The 24,960-nt window shown below is 36.2% G+C and overlaps 1 protein-coding gene across 2 annotated transcripts in view; it reads left to right on the top strand.

Moving 5' to 3' along the window:
• The first annotated feature begins 1,362 nt into the window (after positions 1-1,362).
• The window catches only part of DMXL1 (Dmx-like 1), a 71,765-nt gene continuing 48,167 nt past the window's right edge, over positions 1,363-24,960 (top strand). For both annotated transcript variants that reach the window (XM_009580069.1, XM_009580070.1), the window contains exons 1-11: positions 1,363-1,482; positions 7,779-7,856; positions 9,947-10,025; positions 10,613-10,745; positions 13,085-13,151; positions 16,123-16,298; positions 17,743-17,932; positions 19,467-19,635; positions 22,999-23,208; positions 23,900-24,148; positions 24,248-24,937. In XM_009580069.1, the coding sequence (XP_009578364.1) occupies positions 1,468-1,482; positions 7,779-7,856; positions 9,947-10,025; positions 10,613-10,745; positions 13,085-13,151; positions 16,123-16,298; positions 17,743-17,932; positions 19,467-19,635; positions 22,999-23,208; positions 23,900-24,148; positions 24,248-24,937 (2,056 nt within the window). In that variant the 5' untranslated portion in view covers positions 1,363-1,467. The remainder of the gene's footprint in view (positions 1,483-7,778; positions 7,857-9,946; positions 10,026-10,612; positions 10,746-13,084; positions 13,152-16,122; positions 16,299-17,742; positions 17,933-19,466; positions 19,636-22,998; positions 23,209-23,899; positions 24,149-24,247; positions 24,938-24,960) is intronic.

The raw sequence follows: 24,960 nt of genomic DNA on the forward strand, positions 1-24,960 counted from the left end.
TAGACAGCATTTTCAATTATCAGGTTATTTTAAGGGTGGCTGGTGGTCTGCTAGTTGGAAAGTAGTAACAATATTGGCTGAGAATGGTGATTGCAGTTTTCTGGGTAAGATTGTTTTGTGAAATGTCACTGAACCCTCTGCGCAGAAAATTGTCTTTGGACCTAAATCTCCATATTCTTTATTTTAATGTATGTAACAGTATGGTAGTCTAGGTCAGGCTTGGCTAAAAGTGTTCTTTCATGTGAAACACCTGAAAACATTATCATCAGATTTCAAATTTGTAAAACTAGCGTTCAATTTTTCATGCTTTTTTTCAAGGCAGAAGTGGTTTTAATTTATTTACTAGAAATTAGTAGGGTTAGTTGTAAGGCACGATCATTTATGTCAGTATACAGAAATCTTTCATCTGCAGTTTTTGTGAGACTGTTCTGTGCTTGAATCTTATGGCCAACTAAAATGGCATTTTTGGCCCTTTTATCGTTCTCTTGCTCTCTAACAGAATACTATTTTTCGTGCTTTTAATTTTGTTGCTGGCTTCCTGTCTCTACCTTTTTAATGGATGCGCATTCCTTGTTCTAGGACTTTCATCCTTGAATGCTATACTCTTATGCTTATTGGATGATTCTGCTCACTGTTGTTTCCACAAGTTTCTCCAGCGTTTAATCTTTATCTCCATTTTAATCTGTGGTCAGTTTCTAACAAAACTTGCATAAAGATAGGATGAAATTTTGACTCAGACATTACAGTACTTAATCAGCTGGTTCTGTGAATGTGTGTTAGATATATCAAATTACTTAGTGACAGTATAAATCCGTGGAATGCAAGTAACAGGGGACTCAGCAAGTCTGAAAGCACAGCTTTGCTTTTCGTATAACTAAGCTTCATTCTGTTACTCTTTTCAATTTTCCCTTTACTAAATTCTTTACTAAACACTTTGTACCATTTTAGCACCTCAGTTCTGTTTCCCCTTTTTAAAAAATTATTTTTAAATGCCTCTGTCTCCAGTCTAGGAAATACTACTTTCTCCAACTTTGCATGAAGTTTGTTCTTCATGCTTTTTCTTTTCTCTGAGATGTTTTCATAACTCCACCTTTTTTGTCTTTTCTATCTTGAACCACTGTTTGCGTGTTATGCAAGTGTTGTGATGCACCTCTAAGCATGGAGGAAGAGTAATTAGCCACTTCTGTTGCTTGATTTAAAATGTAGATGTCTGTTTGATCTCTGCAAGTACCTCTGTACTTCAGTCTTTAGTGTTACACATGGATAGGATACGTGGACTATGCTGTTTCATAGTTCACTGACATGCTGTAAATAGCTAAAGCTTTACTTAATTCTTGTTTCTTTTTTGTTTTTTAGGCATATGCATCAGGATGTGATATTGTGGTATTGGGGACTGACTTTGAAAGATTACAGATAATCCCTGGAGCAAAACATGGAAACATTCAGGTGGGATGTGTGGACTGTTCAATGCAACAGGGGAAGGTATGTAGAGCAGCGTTTCTAATAATTTTCTAGCAGTGTCACGTTAAGCATCTTCTCACGAGTGTGGATACTTGCAAGTTAAAGCAAATACCGAAGAGTTAATAGTAAAATGGCTGAGTGCTTCATGTCTTTATTTATGGTAGGCAGCACAGTGAATGTGAAATAGTAACCATAGATATGAGATTGTAGAAGATATGTAGGGCTGCACAGGAAGGTACAGGTATGCACAGGGCTGCATAGAGGAACAGCAAGAATTTCACTAAAAGATGAGTAAGGTGGAAGCAAAGGTAATTTATTCACTATGGCTTCACATTATCGGGCATGTCATCGACATGCTTTTGCATGTTAGTGGCTGGCAGCAGATCACTTTCAGGTCATCCAGAAAAAAGACATCCCTTTCAAGCAATTCATAAAGGCTTAAAATTGCTCTTGAGCAGGGTTTTACGTTCTTGAATTCTCAGCTTTTCTTTTTCTTATGTAGGTAAACTGAATCAGAAATGTTGTATTTTAGACACTGTTAGGTTTCAAGTTCTTTTTACAGAGGTCTTTCTTAATTGTTCTGTCACAGTAAAAAACAAATAACCAGGTAACTCTATTCATTGGGATGTCATAGTGTCGTTAAGCTATTCACCAGTTCAGTAGGAGCTATGTCTGGGAACATATTGGCTCATCTAAGAGACTTTTTTTACGTTGTTGCTTTCTTTGAGCCTGTCCTAGTGAGGAGAGAACGTGAGCCTTTTGCACATCACTGTAAGCCTTATGAGTTGATGAGAGCTTTGGTTAGATTCTGGTGTCCATCTTGAGCCTAGACCTCTGCATAGAAACCAGTTCATGTTTACATGTGGAGTCTATGAAGATGATCCCCAGCCACTCTCTCTTCCTGCTTTTTAATTTGAGTGATGAAATCTTGCAATGATAGTGAAGGCACATAAATGAAAATAAGGAAATGTTCTCCTCTGTGTCTCTTGTACCTCGTAGTCGTAAAGACTGCATGTGTTTCTCCATTGGCTGCTGTTAACTAGAAAGTTGTTTTGAGTTCACTGGCCTTATATTAACAGATGGTGAAATACACATGCAGATCTTGTATCTTACAAAATTTTAATCTTACAAAATTTTTCTGCAAATTTCCAAGGTCATCTTGATTGCACGATAGCAGTTCTGTATGCATTTAAATGACAAACTGTCCTTGAATTGTAAATTAACACATATGAATACATCAAACGATCAAGCTTACTAAGCTTTACAGTTTTTTCGTTTCTGAAGTAGACCTATGTGGTCATTTTGATTCTGTAAATTGGCATTGTTTGCTGTTAGTAATTAGACTAGATGTATTTGCAGAGTGCTGAAATACTAAGCAGTGAATGGCTAGGAATCTACTTACTGACCAGACTGATCAATACATTTCCAGTTCACTGTTGCAATGATGGAATTTCTTCTTACAGCTTCTTCATCAGTACTGACACATAGATTTCTCCTCAGTTTATTCCAGATTATTCTTTGTTGTTTAAAATCTATAGGAAGAAGCAGAATGCAAATGCAGCTTATTTAGGCTGCAATTTTGAACCTTTCTAGAAAGCATCCAGTTGTAATTTGTAGATTACGAATTATGTACCTTTTTAATGTTTTACTTTATGGAGAACTGCTATCAAGTATTTTCTCCATAGTAGCTGGCCTTTACTCTCTCTGAAGAATGTCCGTCATTCTCCCTTTGGATGACAGAATTGGTTTGTAAAAGAGTTACTTTCTAGTTACGAAAGTAATGAGTTAAAATTTTTCTCCATTCTTGCCCCCTAAATATAATTCTAGTTTATTGGGAAGCTAGTGTCTTGTGAAGCTACAGTTTAGAAGTTCATGTATGACCCACTTCTCCCTTGGCTTTGAAGGGTCGGGGGAACATGGCACCATCTTTTCTCTTCCTAGTCTAGTTTTGGAGATAAACTTAATTTTCTGTCTCCACGAATGAGATGAGGAGAAAAAAATGGATGAGATTTTTTAATCATCCCAAGAAAGTATGTATATATCAGTTTATATTTACATGTTTGTACATGTATGTATATAAACTTTTTTTTAAAAAGCCTCCCATGGATTTGCAAGGACTATTTTCACAAACAGGACAATTTAATCTTAGGCTACTGAATCCAGTGTCTTGCCTCTGATTGTAGGCAACTTGGTAATCAACAATTTATTTGTAAGTGGGTACAGTGATTGATCTTCTCCCACAGAATGTAAGCTACAAGCCTCTTTTCACTTCCTCTAGTGAACATAAGAATTAAGGCCAGAACTTTTAATGACAACCTGATAAAACTTTAATTGTTTTTGTGGTTTGGCTTGGACGATTATCTAACAGGGTACAAGAAGATGGTCCTAGCTTGAGGTCATTTGAAATGTTTAATCAAAGTTGTTTGTGTCATGACTGCAGCGTTAAAATGTATATGAAGTGTTTTCTTTATGGAACAAACTATTGTACTGATGTCAAAGAAAAATGTAGGTATTTGTTGTGGTTTAACCCCAGCCAGCAACTAAGCCCCACACAGCCGCTCGCTCACTCCTCCCCAATGGGATGGGGGAGAGAATCGGAAGGATAAAAGTGAGAAAACATGGGTTGAGATAAAGACAGTTTAATAGGTAAAGCAAAAGCCGCGCACACAAGCAAAGCAAAACAAGGAATTCATTCCCTACTTCCCATCAGCAGGCAGGTATTCAGGCACCTCCAGGAAAGCAGGGCTCCATCACGCGTAACGGTGACTTGGGAAGACAAACGCCATCACTCTGAACGTCCCCTCCTGCCTTCTTCCCCCAGCTTTATATTCTGAACCTGACGTCATATGGTATGGAATATCCCTTTGGTCAGTTGGGGTCAGCTGTCCTGGCTGTGTCCCCTTCCAACTTCTTGTGCACCCCCAGCCTACTGGCTGGTGGGGTGGTGTGAGAAGCAGAAAAGGCCTTGACTCTGTGAGCACTGCTCAGCAGTAGCTAAAACATCCCTGTGTTATGAACACTGTTTTCAGCACAAATCCAAAACAAAGCCCCATACTAGGTACTATGAAGAAAACTAACTCTATCCCAGTCAAAACCAGCACAGTACTGATTAAAAATTTCATTTAGTTTACGTGCTAATAGGGTACCTGCAGAAAATTGGTGAGTAAAACCAGTAAGTTTGTTAAATAAGACATTTTCAAATAAGAACTTTTTTTCATCAGTAGAACTGCTAATTATTTTGAGTATGAAAGCTCAGTTTTGAATCCAGGGTTTATAATTTCATGAACTATACTAGGGTAAAAAAAACTAGGGGTTTTTTTGCTTGTGTTTTAGTAGGCAGTCTGTGGGTTCTTTTCAAAGAAACTGTGATTGTTTTATTTTCTGCTGTTTGGTAGTGAGTGATAATGTAACTTAGTATGAGTTACAGACCTTTTGATGAATGAGAAAAATATTGAGGGCTTCTATGCAATATGCAGGCCTGGTGGAGAATAACGTAAGTGTATCAAGAAACTATTTGGATTATACTAAAACTTTATAGAACGAGAACCTGGTGTTGCTCGTTATATTCCGACTTTGGACAAAGTGATGAGGGTGAACAAAGTTGTTGCCCCAAGGACTGATGCTTTATTCTTATATGGTGCTGCAAGAATTATAGTTACAGAATGGTTCGGGTTGGAAGGGACCTTTAAAGATGATCTAGCCCAACCCCTCCTCGTCGTAGGTAGGGACATCTGTCACTAGATCAGGTTGCTCAGAGCCCCGTCCAACCTGACCTTGAATGTTTCCAGGGATGGGGCATCTACAACCTCTCTGGGCAACCTGTGCCAGTGTCTCACCATGCTCATCGTAAAAAATGTCTTCCTTACATCTAGTCTAAATCTACCCTCTTTTAGTTTAAAACCATTACCCCTTGTCCTGTCGCTACAGGCCTTAGTAAAAAGTCTTTCTCCATCTTTCTTGTAAGTCCCCTTTAAGTATTGAAAGGCTGCAATAAGGTCTCCCCAGAGCCTTTTCTTCTCCAGGCTGAACAAGCCCAACACTCTCAGCCTTTTCTCATAGGAGAGGTGTTCCATACCTCTGACTGTTTTTGTGGCCCTCCTCTGGACCTGCTCTAACAAGTCTGTGTCTTTCTGGTGCTGGGGACACCACAGCTGAATGTAGTACTCCAGATGGGGTTTCACTAGAGCGGGAGAGTCGCCTCCCTCGCCCTGCTGGCCACCGTTCTTTTTATGCAGCCCAGGATGCGATTGGCTTCCTGGGCTGCAAGCGCACATTGCCAGCTCGTGTTCAATTTTTCGTCCACCGGTACACCCAAATCCTTCTCCGCAGGGCTGCTCTCAATCCATTCGTTCCCCTAGTCTGTATTGATACTGGGGATTGCTCAAGGTCCAGGACCTTGCACTTGGCCTTGTTGAACTTCATGAGGTTTGCATGGGCCCACTCTTCAATCTTGTCAAGGTCCCTCTGGTTGGCATCCCTTCCGTCTAGCGAATCAGCTGCACCGCTCATCTCGGTGTCCTCTGCAAACTTGCTGAGGGTGCACTCACTACCACTGTCCGTCATTAGGAATGACTGTAACCTCTCTCTTACAACTCAGTAAGGCTTCTCTGCACATCTTATTTCTAATAACAGGACTTGGGACTACAATATACATTTGGTTGATGTCTGGGTGATTGTGGTAGTTCGGGAAATTCTTCAGCACACAAATTTGCACTATTCTTGTTGGTGGTATGCTGCACAGTGAGGACTAGTCTGAGTGGCTGTATCATTGTGGAAGCCTGTGGAAACTTTCAGGGGGTAACAGTTGCTCTGGACACCGTTTAGCATTTTGGTGTGCTTATGTTAGCTTATCTTAAAAACCCACTAAACAATAAAAAATGGAAGAACTGTCCACACTTGGGGAGAAAAGAGAGGAAAAACCTAATCAATATGAGAGTATATACACTTCTTGCTGTTGGGGTGTGGAGTGGAATTACGAGAATAAAAAGAGTAAGTGAGGTAGTTAAAGAGAATTAGAAAGGGCAAATATTAGTCTGAGATGTAAGGAAAAATTTTCTTCAGGCATTTTGCAACTGTGACAAAATTATTCTTGGCATTTTTGGGTCAGGCTGATGTTTAGGTTGTTAGTGTGACAGACATTTATTTAACTGTCCTTTTTAATGCAGAGGGTTTCTCTTCAAGCTACAGATTTATGGATTTTAGGACCTGTACAGATCTGTACATCTGTACATTTTTACAGATCATGTACATCTGTAATTAACAGATCTGTAAATAGTATTAACAACTTAGGTATTACAGTTTAGTGCCTTTTTTTTTTCCTTAAAGCTGTTAGGGCTGATACTGAAATCAAAATGTATTTTATGAAGTGACACTGACTTTTTTTAATGTTGTTAAACTGTGAATATTTTCTGAGCCAGAATTTCACAGAAGTAGGAAATTTACTATTACAGCATATCGGAACTGTAGATGTGCTTCTTTTAACATCAAGCATGCAGGATGTCCGTTATGCATGACCTGTGCAAACTCCTTCATTTTTGTAAATCTGTATTTCAGAGTAGTTTTAGGCAACATTGCCTAAAACGGCAATTATGACGACTCTCTCAGTCTCTCTGCCTGAGGTCTTTAATACCTTTGGCTTGTTTTGGCTCTTCTTAGCAAGTCTTTTAAGCTTGCTTTTATATAGATATCTTGAGATAAAATGCTCTTAATTTTCTCTTTATGCAAGTTTGGGGTGGCTAATACCACTGACGGAATAAGACTTTGAAATACCAATTAAAGCTGACCATACTGCAGGTTTTTTGGAAATACTTTATGTTATCATTTAGTAGTTCTTCTATTTTGCAGTTGTCTGCATTGGGTGTTTAGCTTGTGTAGCTCGAGTCTTTTGAATTAACTTTTTATAATGTAGCATGTTCTCATGCCGGGGAAGTCCACAAAAGTACCCTGAACCGATGTTGGTTCCATTTCTGAGAATGTGAACTCAGCAGACTCCTTGGCGCGTTTACCCCAATATTATCAAAGAATATTGATAATAAATCTGATTTAAAAAAAAAAAAAAATCTCCACCTGTATTTTCAGTAGTTCATCAGGACTAATGTGTAAATAAAGAATTGTATTTTTAGTATTGTCAACATTTGCTTCATGATTTTTGCTAGATGTTGTTTTTCTGTTATTGAAGGGGAATATGGGTCTGAGCTTCAAATTTATCTACAAGGAGGGTTAAAAGTAGAATCAACAATTTGCATTTTATTCTTGTTTGTTCTATAGTTTGCTGCTTCTGTGTGTGTTTATGTACATATAAATATAAATTGCTTTAGATTGCAGCTTCTTATGGAAATGTGATTTGTATCTTTGAGCCAGTTAGCCTCTTGAAGCAGAACAGCATCCATCATAATGTAAGTAATCCATCACTCATTAATTCATTTACTCAGTTATAAAGCCTGACTCATTTTTCTGGTTTGCTTTGAAGTTGAAGATTTCTTTGGTGTCTTCTTTTAATGCTAGAATAAAATTGAGAGATAAGGCGGTCCTTGGGAAGTGAAAATGGTAGGAGGAGGGCAGAGACATGTTATTTGAAATAGTTTTAAAAGAAATAGGTTTTACTATAATGCTTCATATTACTGATTTATCTAACCCTACAATTCATAACTGAAATATTCCAGAACCCAAAAAGACCTGCACGCCCCCGAACTCCAAAGAGTATAGCCATTACACTAGGAATTCCTTTTTGAACCATCCTGTGTAGCCTTTATGTCCTGATGTGTTTTACAATTCTTAATTTAACTTTGGTTTATGAAACTGCATGCTCCCCGTCAAATCTGTAATAGTTTCAAAAAGCCTATGGCTTTTTTAGAATATGTGACTGGATGCTTATACTTCAGTGTTATAATGGTAAATAAGAACTATATTTATTCTCTTGGTAGCATGGCTTAGTTTCAGTGACAGTAGTTTAGTGAATTAGCAGCCAGAATCTTAATTTCTGGCTAATAATATGATATAGAGCAAATTATTTAACCATGCTTCTTACATGGAGAAGATTACTCTTATCATTAGAAGCATTAGAGTCTAATTAAAGTCAGTTTGACGATATGAGGGTTTTGACAGCAATTGCTCAAGGAGCTTCTGTCTCCCTCTTCAGCAGTTTGGTCTCTCCATTTGTATTAATAAATTGTTTACATGGCCGTATAGTGGATTCCCTTCTTTATACTAACCAGCTCAGTCATGTGGTTCCTGGTGTACCTGTAAACCAGTGGTATTTTATATATTAATTAAATAGCTGGTATTGAATAAAAAAAATATTTTATACCACTGGAAAGCAGTGGAATAAAAGTCACAAAGTAAAATGTGACTTCCTATGCTCATATGAAGTTTTTAGAAGTACTGCTCTCTTTTTTGATCATTGAGCAGTTGAATCCATCATGAATGTTTTTCTATACCAGTAAACACTGCACTTATCTTGAAACTTCGAAGTTAGTGTAGTAAATGTAAGCAATAGAGGAAGGACTCTCCACCCATGATTTGCTTTCATATATTTATGATTGAAGAAATATTCTGTTACTTCATTCTTGCAGTTAACCTGTATGCAATAATTTCCAGCATATATAGGTTGTTGTAAGAGTGTCTTCCATTTACTAGAATGTTCAGCATCTAAAAAACAAACAAAAAAACCCCAACCAGTTTCAGAAATACTTCATTTAGGTACTTATCTGCAGGTACTTCTTAGTGTTTTCTACCACACTTCTGAAAGATTTAGTGGTTATATTTTAACTTTCACATCTATTGGTTTGATATTTTTGGAGTGGGGGATGGTTACTTTAAAAATGTTTGTCTTTGTGAATTAAGAAAAAAAATCTGTTGGCTCTTAATATTATTTCCAGTAATTATTTCAGTTTCTTTTATAATTCAGAGCATCAAAACTCTGCAACCTATTATGAAGACAGACCAGATAAATATTTTGTGAATTAAATCCTCAGCTTGTTCTAGTGAATGAAGTAATGACGCAAAATCTGAAGATAGTTGACTGTCCAGTTGTATATTAAAAAAACCAGCAGGGAAGTATCATACATGTTACCTTGATCTTATTGAAATCCTTTAATTTAACAATACGACTGATATCAAACACCAGGTGCATTTAGTGTATTTCATTTTTGAAATATCTTTTTATTTTTTCCAAAAATAAAATCAGACTTCCCTTTAAAAAAATCTCAGATTCTGATGATGATTTTATGTACTGAATTTTTTTCCAGCTATATTTTTAAAATAAGAAGTTAGAAACTTCTATTTGTATGGTCAGATTAATGGAAAGCTATTTTGTTTAAAAATCAGAATGGATCCATTTTTATTAGATAAGCAGTAATGTATTTTTAAACACATCCTTCGTAAAAGTTGGAGAGCACAGTGAAGATGTACTATTTCTATTATAAAAGGGGAAGGGAGGGGAAGGAAGCATTTTAATGCTAATGTTTGTAAATACTTAAAATTTCAGACGTTACATTATCAGTGGCAGAAGAATGCTCAAATCTTCCTGGAAGCCATAGCACATAATCTAACGTGGGATCCCACAGGTGAGAATAGAAGAAAAGAAACACGTAACTATTTGATACTGCAACTCATTTTTTATTTAAATTTCTTTGGGGTCCAGGAGAAGATTTTTGTTTTGTCCTAGCATGATAGAGAATAGCTAAGTGGAGTGAAATCTACCTTTTGTCACTTGTTATAGGAGAGCCCAAATATTTGGTGCATCTGTATGGTGTTACTCGATTACCCTAATCTCAGCAGTATCTAATGTTTAAAAATATGGCTTAAATGGTAAGTATTTGTGGTGAAAGAGGGATATCCACAGTAGCTCTAGGTGTTTCTTTCAGAGAATAACTGCTTTGCAAATTTGATTGATTTTCACTAATTGAACTGTAGATAGTCTTACAATATATGAGAGTATCTTCTTGCAGGATTGACCCAATGTATATCCATGTAGGGGAATGTGTAAAAGGCACACTGCTTTTATAATAACTTTGCTATAGAAAAGACGTTAAGATAATTTCTGGCATATTTTGTTCTGCAATTTCAGCTTTGCAAAAGTGTTTTTTTCTCTATCTTTATGGAAGTCTGTATTTTGCTACTTGTTTTATATTATTATAAATATTTGTCTTAGGCACTCGCCTTTTAACTGGTTCCAGTTGTCTTCAGCTTTGGTCCAATGCTCCTTTGGAAAACCCTTCTGACAATGACAATACTGAAAGAACAGATGTTGGACTTGGAGAATGGAGGTGTATCTGGCAATGCAAGTAAGAAATTCGTTTAAAGACAAGTAATTCCTTTTTTTTTCCTGATTCATACTTTTCAGATAAAATACTTAATGTAGTTCAGTGAAATCCTATTCTATACTGTTACTTGATAAATATTATTGATATGTGGTAAATTTGAATCATATTTCCCTTGAATATGTGACATTTCTTTCTTCCTATAAGATCAGTTGTAATTGTTTTTGGGGTAGTTTATGTTCTTAGGCAGTTGTTCAATTATATTGAACGCTAGTAAAATACTGAGGGAAGGCTGCTATTGAGACTGTTCCCAGTAGACTTTGTTCCTTGTACAAGAAGTAGGGTGAAAACTGCATGTTTGAAAATTATTGTGCTTGCAGGACTGATTAAAATAAACTTCCTTCTATGTCCAATATACTGCACCTTTCTTTCTTTCTTTCTCATACATCTCCCCCCTTTCACACACCTTTTACTTTTTCTGTGTTTATTCTGGATGTTTGGAACAGTCATGCAAAGATGGATGCATTCTGTTTTACTGCATCTCTGAATGCTCTTCTTGTATTCATGTTGATTAATCATTTTAATCTTTGTGTATGTGTATTGGTACATTCAGAAGAGTTTGTGTAGTACTTCAGTTTATAAGACAATGTAAACCATGGTCCCTCCTGCCGTAGGAAGACTTTTCTAATACATCAGGTGCACTATTCACTCGGGACCAGTGTACCGTATGGCAGTCTCCTTAAAGAAGTCTCCCGAAGTGGCTGGCTGGAGGGACCCACCTGAAATTATGCTTTATAAAGCACTTAGCATTAGTTAGGTAGTTCCCTGGATGTACCTGAAAAAATCCTTTTGCCATCCTTCAGTTGTTCCTTTTTCTGTGTACTCTCTAACTTCTATCAAGGATGTGTTTAAAATCCCAAGATCATTCAAACGGTAACTGAAAAATTTTCCTTTGAATATGACTGACTTTCTAAATAAAAGAAATTGAAGTTATTGAGACACCTTTGGACCCTTATCTCTCAGCCTAATAAGAGGTGGAGTCAGCCTGTAGATAGAATGCCATGGGTATGGTTTTAGAATCTGGGGTTGTGGTAACAGTAGTCAAGATCATACAGATACTGCTTTTCCTCTGGTCCTTCAGTAATATGTTTTGCATTTGTATCATGAACCTTATAGAAGTCTTCATAGCTCTCCACCTGTTTCCCTCTTTTAAACTCTTTTGTGGAGGAGAGTGAGCTGAGTGTTGTGTACTTTGAACCAGTAGGTCCTGGAAAGGGTCAACAGAACTTGCTTTGTCAGGTGATCTTTTATGCCTGTATGTCTTCTGGCATTTGTACTTCAGTTAGATTTATAATAGATTTTTCTTAAGGAGAAGTTTGCAAGATAGTGATTTTGCAGTTCTGCCCTTTGCCACAATAATCTTTAATGTTCAAAGGAGGCATTCCCAAATGTCTTCATATTGGCTCTACTAGGAGAATGTTGTTTAAACCTAGGTGGAAAGTGACTTTCTTTGATGCATAGCTTTTGTAATTGACTTGCTGTTGTTACTACGTACACTAAATGCGTCATGCTTTTGTTGACCTGATGGCTAACTTAATCCTTCTTGAAAGTTAGGCCTTACAACTTGTTATACATGTCTAATTAATTCAGGATGAAAATGTACACTGTACTTGTGCTGCACAATTAAACTTTTGTATGTTCTTGTTGCCATTAATAAGCCTGTCACTTAGGCAATCGCTCAGTGCTTCAAAACCTGTAAAAAAGGCTCATTTATTAGTGTTTCGAATGAAAGTAAAACACAGCAAAAATGAACCACGTACTTAAGTTCAGATTATTTTGGTGTGGCATCTTTTACCACTGTGACCATTAACGTAACAACTGCTTTCAGATACTTCTTAACTACATTATTCTTTTAATGCCTTTTTGTTTCCTTGGTTCCAACTGTAGGAAGCATGAGAAATGGAGGTGTCGTTCAGATAAATTGGAAGATAATACGGGACAGCAGAAATCAATTTGAAATCCAAATGATTGTGATGTGGAAGTAGAGCATATCGCATAGGGTTTAATCTGTTAGCAGCTGTTTTTCTCTTATTATACTTTGGAATATTGGGTATTGTAGCAGCCTCAGCTGCAGCTTTTTGGTTTTCTGTTTTTCCTGTGTGATTGCAACCATGTGTTGCACACAAGTTTACCTCCTAGTCCTTCTGGACTTCGTTAAAGCTTAAGTTGTTTCACACAATACAAGGAATACTTGCATATAAGAATTAAATCACTTTCATGAGTTCAAGGGGAAAAAAACTGTTTAGAATTCTCAGAAAGCTCTTAAAACTTATTTTCTATTTTTAATTGTCTTTATTTCATAGAACTGCTTCTCAAGTTTGTTTAATGAAATTCTCGCCGGACGGGGAGTTTTTTGCTACTGCTGGAAAGGTAAGCATTTTTTTCTAATCTGTATTGTACTAATTCAGATAAGCTATTAAAGTAAACAAACAAAACAAAACCACACTTTTTTTTAAAAAAAAAGCTTTTTAATGAAAAATTTATTTTTTATATTTTTTTGCATAGTATTTCCAGTAATCCCTCTATGCATCGTTGCATTTTGGTAAATAAGAATTTGGGAGAAAGGTAGTTAAGGTAGTTTGGGGGGGGGGGGGGGGGGGATGCCACACCCAACAAATATTCAGTGCTTGCTATTTTAAAATACCCATTTTTAATAAGTACCAAATTATAAGACATCAGAAAGAGAAGAGTTTTGGGGAATGGGGGACATCTGTGGATGAGCTCACTGCTGGATATCCTTCTAGTGAGGAAATATGTTCAGTATTTCATTATTACCATGACACCATTAATCAAAAATAGCTCTAACATCTTTTTGTGTAAATGTGTCTGTATGCTTATTTGTGTACATAGAAGAGAATTCACATTTCCCTCCGCAGGTATATTCGCACGTAGTTAATGTCGGTGTCTGTGGCCAGTCTTACAGATTAGTTTTGTGTGCTCAGCACTGAATGGTTTATCAGCAAAAGCAATAAAACCCCTTGGCAAAATAAGCAAAAAAGTTAAAGCAAAATGTCACCGTTACTCTTTTCACTTCCTGAAACACTAACTAATCTTTTATTTATACTACAAAACTTGTTGTTCAGGTTTTGTAAAAGAATAATATCCTAACAAAGCAGAAAAAATAAAGATAATGTAGAGGATCCAGTGAAAAAGTGTGACAAATCCATACGAGAATTTATATTACTTGTTAAGGGATATGAAATGAGTAGTTGTTTTCTGCAAATAGTACTGTTGTCTTTATTTGAGGGGAGAGTCACATTGACATTGGTCAAAAAGTTCCGGTAAGAATGTCCAGACCCATCTTGTGACAATTTATGGGATTATCAAAGTAGATTGTTGGGGTGGAAAAAATGTTTTCAGATTACTGTTTTTAAAAAAGAAACAGGAATCTTAACAGTATAAGCAGTTTTAACACAGATTAACAGATGCAGGTAGGCATCAAGTTTGTGCTACCGACCAAAGAACGTAGCAGAGAGTGCAGAATTATTAAAAAGGGAACAAAATGCTACTATGTAAGGTTAATTGGGACAATGCAATTGCTGAGATTAGTGAAAACCTGATTTAAGTGTCACAGAATCCAGATCAGTATTAACCTGACAGAACACGTTTCAGACTTGAGAATGAAACACAGTTGTGCAGTTCGGTCTAGTCTGTTTCGGAAGCAGAATGAAAATTTAGCATGTACACATTAAGGTTGGTTAGAACAGTGTTTGATTTAGTAGTAGTATGTGGAACTTCGCTGTCGCTGTTTGGATCATAATGTCCCTTAATACATGCTTGAAGCACAAAGATTCGGGGATGGTTCAGTCTGCAGATAAGTCCTGCTTTTAAAAGGTAGTTGTCATGTATATTTTCATGATTCAGTTGTATGCATCAAGAACAGGTGAGTAACACATTTTGCGTAGTTGTAGGTATTTGATTTTTCCTCTAAAGCTTGCTATTTCAGATCATTATGCTTGCTTAGAAGACCAACTTTTAAGGCATTTGCTATCTTTAAGGTAGAGACAAAGAGGTAACAAATCTATAGAATAATCTAGATCTCTTTTTCTGGGAAACTATATTCCAGTTGGCTAGTTTCCAACACATGAAGTGAAATACTAGACTTTCTTGATGATAAACTATACTCCGCATAATAACAAAGCAACAAGGTCTCATGTTCCATTCCTGTCATATTGCTTGCTCTGTGTTCTGTGATGTCTTCAACCATTTACTGGCTGAAAGGAGAGTTATTCCAGTCATGTTTAAGATAACTATTACTTATAAAATTGTTAGAGTACATGTTTTATCAAAAAAAAAAAAGTGTTTTGTCGTTGTTGGCAAGATACACTGTATGTATTTCACTTTTTTTTTTTTGGATGGGTAGCAGTTAGTATTTATTTTAAAAGTCAAGTTTTAATGGATTCTAATGTTACAGTATGATTAAATTGTGGAAAAATACATTAATCTGCAAATAGCTTCTATAGGACTAATATCCTTGCAGAGTTTTTGACTGGAATGTCTTATGTCCTGTTGTGTTATCTTACATTATAAACTCATGCAAAGCACAATTACTGAACAGGTAGGAATATGTAGGAAAAATTACTGGGGGGGGGGGAATTTTACTATAAATGGCTAAGTTAGTTACCTGCCTGCAGAATCTTTAAAATGCATCTTTGTTTCTGTGTCTTCTTTCTTTGTTTAATTTTTTATGCGAGAAAATGCTGGTCAGCAAAACAACCTCTCTCTCCCCCCAATAGGGTCGTGTTAGGCATACCCAGGTTAATACAATATTTCAGTACAATTCATATTTAATAGTTGATCAACAGCTTGCGAATCTAGATCTAGATTAATTTGTCTGGTCCTTAAAGGCATAAGAACAAGGACACTAAGAACATGAGTTTTTTCAATGTGTGTATGTGAGTATCTAAAAAAAACAGGCTGAGCAGTACTGAGCTTGATTTTTGGGATGTCATCTTTGACCCTTGTTTGTATTCCTAGCATTTAAATTTGTGTGTGTAGGTTTTGGGGGTTTTCTGTCAAAGTACAGTAAGTTGTATTAACATTTGAATACCAGCTCAAGCCAGTACAGCTTGCATTTTTGTGGTTAAAAACTGGCACCTAATCAGAAGTAGCAAAATGAAATCCGAGTTAGTAACGGCAAGAGAGATTAAAAGGAAGCTCTGCTACTGTGTTTTCTTTATGATCAGGTTTTGAAGTTCTGTTTACTGAACTGACTTTATGTCATCAGAAAAGTATTTTACTTAAAAGAAAAATGAAAATCCAGACATACTCAGAAGTACTTGAAGTGCATCATATTCTTAACCAAGATAGTCTTTCTTACTGTCTTTTTTTCTTTCCCCAGGATGATTGTCTTGTGAAAGTATGGTACAATACAGACACTTGGCGATCAGCCGTAACACCACCTGGCGCAAGTCCAGAAAAACAAGCAAAAGAAGTTGATTTTTCATTTGTTTATTTGGCTCATCCTCGATCAGTAAACACATTTTCATGGAGGAAGACCAGTAAATTCATGCCACGGTCAGTAGTTCTAATAACCTGAGGTTTATAAATTGCCCAAAAAAACCCAAACTGTACAGTCTTCCCAGCTGTACAGTCAACAATCACAAAAGTTGTACAGTTTACTTCAGTTAATAATTGAGTTTGCACACCTGGTAAGCATTCTCTTACCTGAGAAAGAACTGGAAAGATAGAAAGGGAGTCCCACAGACTGGCTTAGAGATTGGACTAAATATAAAATCAGCTCTTTTAAATTACCTCTCTTTGCATCTTTTTGACAGCACTGTCTTAAATGACCATTCAAGCATTTGATCCCAGCTTGTTCCTGTCTTCTGTCCTAATGGGATCAGAGCAATTCAAAAGTCCTGTCACTTTATGTCATCTTTCTCACATATTCAGATATTTCCGTGTCTTTTAATTTATTTTTCTACCTAGTACAAAACTAGACCTCTGTCAGAAACAGTATTTGGAAATTGAATTAAAATGATAGTTTGGAATGGTATTCTGGTTTGATTTTTTTTTTGTGTGTGTGTGTGTTCTGATGATTCCTAAATGACCTGTCCCTAGTTTTCACCAGAAATTGCAATCTCAAACTAAAGTAGCATTAGCAATTTTGTGCTCTTCAACCATCTTTTTGCCATATTATTCCAAATAGTAGCAATTTGAATTCTGCATACCTTTGTGTGTTTGAGCAAGTTTATGCTGTCTTTTGTACCAACCTTTAAGTAGAAGACTCTTCATAAAGCCATTGCTGTAGTCCTTAAATCAGTCTTGAAAATCCATCTACTCCATGATGGCTAAGGGAGTTTACTGCTGGACAGTCCAGTCAGATGATCAATACAGTTTCCGAGTCTTAGCTAAAACTAAATTGTGAACTTACATGAACTGGAAATCTGATGATCTGCATAGTTTTTTTCAGTGCCTAGTTTAGATTAATTGGATTTTTTTGATATACGTATATATAACACAAATTGCATTTGGAGAAATAGTAATTAAGAAAACCTTGTAGTTTTAAATTGGCTGTTGTATTCCTGGTATTACCTTGGTTTCTCTGTTTTGGATATATAATTTTGTAAGTGCTATATAGCAGTAAGATCCAGGGAATTGAGAACAGTATCCAGAATATGATTAGCTTTTTATGTGAAGGACTTTAAAAAGAAAAACATAAATTTTGCTATTCCAGCTATGACTAATTCTGTAAATTGAAATCCATGATTTGGTGTTGCACAGTTGTGTAATGAAGTTTGAGGTAATTTATATTCAGATATTTGAATAGATATGAAAGCCTTTCATACATAGTTTGTTTTTCTAAGAATGTATTGTTGAGTTTTTCTTTCCTTAGTATCTTTAAGTTACTTGGTGCTATTCCGAAAACTGATAATGTAAAACTGTTTGGTAGTGTTGCTTTATTTTGATGCTATGTGATAGTAAGCAGCTTCTTCACATCTAAATTTTCCTTCATTAGCGGTGCTGTCTGCAATGTACTCCTGACTTGCTGTAAGGATAATGTTTGTCGTCTCTGGGCAGAGACTTTGTTACCCAATGACAGTCTGTTGTATGGTGGAGGATACAACAATTGGAGTGAACTAGTGAACTTCACAAATAACTTCAAGAGAAATTCTTCAAGTAAGGAAAAAGTGCAAAATGCTTTAGAGGTAAGAAGTGAAATTGAACAGTGAGAATAAGTACATGTACACACATATAATTTTAGACAGGAATATAATTAGTAACTTGAACATGTATCATAAGCTGAAATCCTTTATACCATAGATATGCATAAAATGCTATAAAATAATGAATTTACTTTAAATCTTCCTTAGGAAGGCTAAGCTGACAGCAGTCCTGAGCTTTCACATTAGGAGACACTGTCTTCTAATACTGCCTATTTTGCTCTGGTGACTGAAGCAAAGTGCTTTGCAGTATCTAGTTCAAAGGGCTAGAAACAGTATGGAGCACATGTTGTATATAGGTTATGTGAAACCCACTAATGATGCTGCCTTAAAATGTATGGTAGGGGCTCAGTTGTTACCTCTGAAGTTGTGGGACTTCTCTGGCTTGTGCAAGTGGAAAAACAGTGATAAAATGGAAGGAAGAAAGATGGCCTTTGTTGTCTTTCTGCTGTGGTCCTCAAGTAGAGCAGACTGCTCATAAGCTGTATCTCTAAGGCAAATGATCGTTACTGGATAGTGTTTTCTAAACAGTGGGAAGCAGGGGGAAGGTGAAGCATTAGTCTCCTACAAAGCTGTGTAGAGTGTATGTGGATATTGTGCTCTTATCTTAATGGAGTGATGTATTTAGCACAATCATGGTGCTTTATTAGCGCATGTGGCATAGATGAAAAATATGACAGGCTGAAAGGCACAACACAGCAAAGAAAAAATATTCCAAGTGGGGAAGGGAAAGGAAGTTGGAGACAGTTCTGTGTTCCTATTGAAAATAAGAGGCAATATTAGAGATTAGAAATAACAATTACATAAAAATTGGGAGAGAACTATTTTACATGAGCATGCTGTGGTAAGATACAAAGGATAGCAAGTGAAAAAGAACGCCGAGAGTGTAATACCATCCTTAATACAAACTGTGTACCTTTTTGTACCTTTTGGTGCCTGTATGGAGATCTACAGCACAATGGCCTTGAACTGTACAGTATGTGAGACTTTTTAATACTGGCATAGTCAATCTATTGAATATTATTTTTTCCCTTGGAAACATCTATTTGCATAAAGGGGGGAAGACCTTAAAACTCATTGGGCCCTTATGGCTGGAGTGGAAGTACTGATCCAATCAGATCCAAAGTACTGATCAGTTTTTCAGACTTTGAAATGAGATCATTCAGATTTGCTGTTTTTTTTGTTCAGAATCTTGAGTAAGTATGGTATATGTTTATGAAACACAATAGTATTTTCTGTTTAAGTATAAAAACTGTATGAACATTGCATGCTGAAATATGAAGCAGTTACTATGTTAAGGTACTGTATGGGCCTTCATAAATGAATCTGAAGGCACTGGTATCTCTCTACTGCAGACACAACCCGAACAGTTCAATTTTTGCGAAAAACTGCACTGATGCTTTAAAGTAGTTTTTAGACTGAAAAATTTTGTTCCCAAGTATCTAGAAAACCACTTACAGATGAAATCTGCTTTTTCTTTTTGAAAGGAATTAAAAATGACACCTTATTCTTCATGCAGTTAAACCTGAGGCACTTCCGACGAGGAAGGAGGAGGTCGGGTGCTGTTGTAGCGCATACTGGATATGCTCCCCATCAGCAAGATGCCCATGAAGTTCATAGGAACATCCCTCCTCATGCAAATGCACTTTGCCACTTCCATATTGCTGCCAGCATCAATCCAGCCACAGGTAAAAAGTGTAAATCCTTGCTACATTTTGAGCTACAATTTCTGTTAGGTCTGTGTTGTCTGTGTAAGCTTAACTGGCTCAAATGTATTTGTACAGTATTTACATGATCATGCAAAATTACTAGCATGTTGGTTTCATTTAATGCATGGAAGAACCTTCTTCTACAGCAATGAAATGATGTGAATAAATTTCCTCTACAGTAATCCTGTCTTTCATCTTTGGTCATCTTTTAACTGAGATTCACAGTCTGAGATGTGGAAGGCTAAGTATTTGTAACTGGAGTTACAAATTTACTGGGAATTGTGTATGATATTGGGAGCACATTGATAAATAAAAAATTGCCAAGCTTCTTAAAATGAGTACCTGACACTAAGTGTCTGAAATAACCACACACCCCTGTACTTCTGTTCTGTCTCTAAACCAAGCAAAACATGTCCTCATCTTGTGTTCCATGAACTTTAATATTCTCCTGCACTCAAGCAATATGTTGATAGGCATTAAGGAAAATCCCCTATAGTTGCTAATATTTCTGTCTTCATAATTGTTTGTGTATATTGAAAATGAAGTGCATGTCTGCTCATTGAATAGAAATACAATATTGAATGGCCTTTCATTAAGGTTTTACTGCTGTGATGTGATTTCCTGTGTCTAGACTTAATGAGCAAACATACTATGTAATCCTTTTCTTAAACTAGTTAAGCTCTAAGTCTTATAAATAGTATTTTTAAATTGGTTTTTTGTTCCTATTGACCCTTGTTTGAAAGGCCAATTTTGACACAAAGGCATTCATGATTAGTTCATATTTGTAGCTGTACAGTCTTTAGTGTGATTATAAAGAACTATTGGTTTCCATTACCATTGCTGGGCTAAGCAAGCTGTAAACACTTCCTCCTGTAAGATTAGAGTTAGTCTTCACCTTTTTTAGTATTGCTTCATGTTTCTTTTAACAGATGTGACTAGAATCACATCCAGCCTACCAAAAGGAAACTGCTTGCAGTTTGGTGCTGTACCATCAATGCTATCCTATTTCTACAGGAAATGTCCCAGTCATTACATATGTTACTACCCAATGTCATAAATGAAAATTTCTCCAAAGCTTCTTGGAGATTTGTAGTTCTCCCCTCTGCATTTCTGCATCTTCGAATTGTACAAGGACCGAGATAACATCTTCATGTGGCTAGCGCGTAATCTTTCACTATCTTTTTATTATGTCTACTCTTAATGCACTTCCTTCCTTGTTTTTTTATACGTAATAACTAAGTAAACTTTAATTTTGCTTTTAATAGTCTTTGCAATATAAATGTGCCCAACAGCAAACTCACAGAATGGGAATAAAAATAATTTTGGAAAAGAATGGTAAAAGATTTTCCTAGGTGTGTAACACTTGTCTTTGGCCTTTTTAATCTTGTATTCCTCCTGTGTTACCTGTATTAATATTATCTATCTTGATACTGTCTTTTGGATCGCTTAGTCTTTAACTGGGTAGATTGGAGGATAACAGGTTGTCCTTTGATGCAGAACCTCTGTTCAAAGTAACTTTCACATCTTAAATCTTTAATTTAAAGAAATATTTGTTCTCCCTCACAGTCAATTCTTTAAGTACCTCAGTCTAACCAGATTCTCTACGTAGTCCTTTTAGTGTGCCCTTTTGAAATTAAATTATATCTGAAAACCTAATTGTATTTTCTTTCATTTAATTTAAACCAAATTGGTTTATGATCTCTCACTTGAAAATTTGCCCTTATTACAACAGAGTACTTGATAAAAACTAAGGCGAAAGCAGCTTTATCTCTCATTCACTTCACTTTTTGAAGAATAATGCTGTCATATAAAAGAAGAAATGTCTCTTTAATTTTTATTGTATTTGTGTTCTGTTGTTAATTTTGAAATTAATTTTCCTGTAGCAACAAAACCCTTGACACCTTCTTTTATATTAGAGTGTTATTTAAACTGGTATTCAGCCTGAGTGGAGTTCAGTGAAAGGAATAAGCAGTGGTTGTTATGACAAATTTATCTCTAGGCAAATGCAGAAAAAGTTATTGAATCCAACGACTTTAGAAGTTTTCTGGAAAGGGTGAATGTGATTTATGAAGCAAATAGAAATTCACTAAGGATTTTGTCCAGAGCTAAGCATCAGTTAGGAGTTGGTAGTTTTGAGGTAGGAGAATGGGAACAAAAATGATTTCTTTAGCGATCTTTTGATATATATTCAAAGTATATAATTTATAATCTAATATGAAAAATCCTCTTTCCAGTTCACCTTCTTATTCACGTTTACTGTAGTTTTGTCTTCCAAAGAGAGGTCAACAGAATTCTTCCCTCCAAGTTCTGTTTTTGTCAAATGTATTACAATATTTTTGAGACTGACATTAATTGGCCTTTTTAGGGAGACAGACTGTATTTCTTAAATATTCGGTGCTTCTCCTCCTCCCCTGCTGCATCCCCTCCCCACCACAAAATTGCTGGTAGTCATGGTGGTCCTTCTGTCTGTGTGCTCTCTGTTACCATTTTCTTAGGCTAGACTGGAGGTAAGTAATTCAAAGCCATCACTAGCTTTGAAAAAAACCAAAACCAAACCAGAATTGGAGTGAAAAGTATTTTGTCTCCCAGGGTATGGAATTTAAGTAAAGTAATAAATAGGGTGCAGAAGGAGATGACAATATATATGGAGACTTCTAGGTTGAGCTTTTAGCATGTTGCTGTATGGCCCATGTGAGGAAATGGCAGTAAATCACCTAGCTGCTTTTTAGCCACACTTGATTTAGGTGATGTTACTCTGCAGCAGTCTGATACTTGCTTCTGTCCCTTACTTTGTGATTACCGCTTTATTTTTAAAGCCACCTGGTACACCAAGTAGCATCATAGGGCAATGTAAAATAATAACAGAATCTATAGGAATCAGAAATCCTGGCTTTATATGAGGGTGTTATAGAGTCACTGTACTAGTTTTTGCAAGTGTAAGCCCTGTCATATGTGCTCCTTGATTACAGTGATTACCTACTGCAGCCTCCATTGTGGACTAGATGTTGGGAAATTATGCTTAAATTATGAGCTGTAGTAGCAAAAGGCAAAGTAAATTAACTTGTATAAACAGTGTTACATCATGAAGATGTAACAACGCAGGGCCATAATGTAATCCTAATGTAAGCATACCAGAGAGCCTCCCTGTGGAAAATCTCTTGTGGTAGCAGTCAAGCAATTTAATACTGAAAGTAGATGATGTTTGTGAAATGAATGACAAGTGGCAATACGCTTAGTGTATTTTTTTTTTCATGGTAGGATTTCTGCTTAAAAACAATTTCTCTAAAATTATTTTTTGACCAAACTACTTGGTTTTCAAAAATCATCATCTTTTTCTGGTAGATATTCCTCTACTCCCTTCTATCACATCTCTGAGTCTTGGTGAAAATGAAGAAAAAAGTGGACCTTTTGTTGTGCACTGGCTAAACAATAAAGAACTTCATTTTACCTTATCCATGGAAGTATTTTTGCAACAACTTAAAAAGAGTTTTGAACATCATTCTCCTGAGATTAACACTGAGGAATCTAATCAAATGGATGGCAGATCAGAAGGTAAAAGTCTTATCATAGACAAATGGCTTTCATTTTACAAAATAATTCATAATGTTCTTTCATGTGAAGTAAGAGGCAGGCAAATTGAGATGTAGGGATACAGTCAGATTACAGTAGCATTTCTATGCATTTCCTTCCCTTATGCTGGAAGTACCTAAGTGACTTTTAAAGATCTGTATCCAGAAATTCTAAATTTGTTTATGGTTGTTCCAGAGATTCTGAGTTATTTATGCTGAAAACTGTACTACTTAGGCTGATCTGGAGGCCTTTGCATGAAAGTGTGCTATTTTAACCTGTTTAGGGAAGCAGGTGCAACTTTAGAATTAACTTTCTTTTTTTTTTAGTGTTAATGTACACCTAATCTAAATAGCTTTAATCTATAACATAATATAGTCAATTAATTTAAATGCATGCAGTTTGGAGATGACTGCTTTTGTTCTGCCTGTGCATGCAAAAATTTGTATAAAATGGGGGAAAATAAAAAAAAAGTATTTCAAGTTAAGGTTTGCTAGTCATTGAGTGAGGTCCAGTAGAGGATTTCTGATTAAAATTTTCATTATTTTAAATTTGTGCTTATGTAAGTGGTTTATGAAAGGCCTGAAATGTACTCCAATGCCTGAATAACACTGCTTGCTATACTTCTGCTTTTGAATATAATATATATATATATTTATATGTCTGTGTGTTCTAGAAGTTGAAGAAAATGGAGATGAACAAAAAGGAAACCAAGAAAAGAAGGAACTGGGTGATGAGAAAACTACTCCAAATTCGAGCCTGGTTCCTTTATCTTCTGCTATTATTGATCATGAAATTGAAGTACTGCTTTCTGAATGGAGTAAAAATGCTGACATGCTATTCAGTATACATCCTATGGATGGTTCACTGCTGGTATGGCATGTGGACTGGCTAGATGAATACCAGCCTGGCATGTTTCGCCAGGGGCAGGGACTTCATTTTTTCTGGATTATGCGTTGCTATTCAGTAAGAAGCATGATGAGAAAATAACTTTAATACTTATTCTTTCTCCCTTTCTTAAAATTCCAGGTGTCATTTGTCTCAAGAATTCCTGTTGCATTTCCGACGGGTGATGCAAACTCTCTTTGTAGAAGTATAGTGATGTATGCTTGTACCAAAAATGTTGACTTAGCTATTCAACAAGGCAAACAAAAGCCTCCTGGCCTTACTCGATCTTCATCTATGCTTATCTCTTCTGGACACAGTAAATCAACCAACAGTTTGAAACTAAGTATCTTCACGCCCAATGTTATGATGATTTCTAAACATGCAGATGGGTCATTGAATCAGTGGCTAGTGAGTTTTGCTGAGGAATCTGCTTTTTCAACTGTACTCAGTATTTCACATAAATCCCGATATTGTGGTCACCGTTTTCATCTTAATGACTTGGCTTGCCACTCAGTATTACCACTGCTGCTTACAACCTCACATCACAATGCTCTAATTTCACCAGATGTTGAGAATGCAAAACAGGCAGATGATTCTTTAAAATCTCTGGAGTCACCAGTAAGACTTCAGAATAGAGGCAATGCAGATGTAACATCCCAGGATCCCAATGCGGTTTACAGTGAACTTATTCTTTGGAGAGTTGACCCCGTTGGGCCTTTGTCCTTTTCTGGTGGAGTTTCTGAACTTGCTCGGATCAATTCTCTCCATGTTTCAGCTTTTTCTAATGTTGCATGGCTGCCCACACTTATACCCAGCTATTGCCTTGGTGAGTTTGGTTTCCTGATTTGT

This window comes from Fulmarus glacialis, unplaced genomic scaffold, assembly GCF_000690835.1.
Source record: "Fulmarus glacialis isolate BGI_N327 unplaced genomic scaffold, ASM69083v1 scaffold2106, whole genome shotgun sequence".
Taxonomy (NCBI): Eukaryota; Metazoa; Chordata; class Aves; order Procellariiformes; family Procellariidae; genus Fulmarus; species Fulmarus glacialis.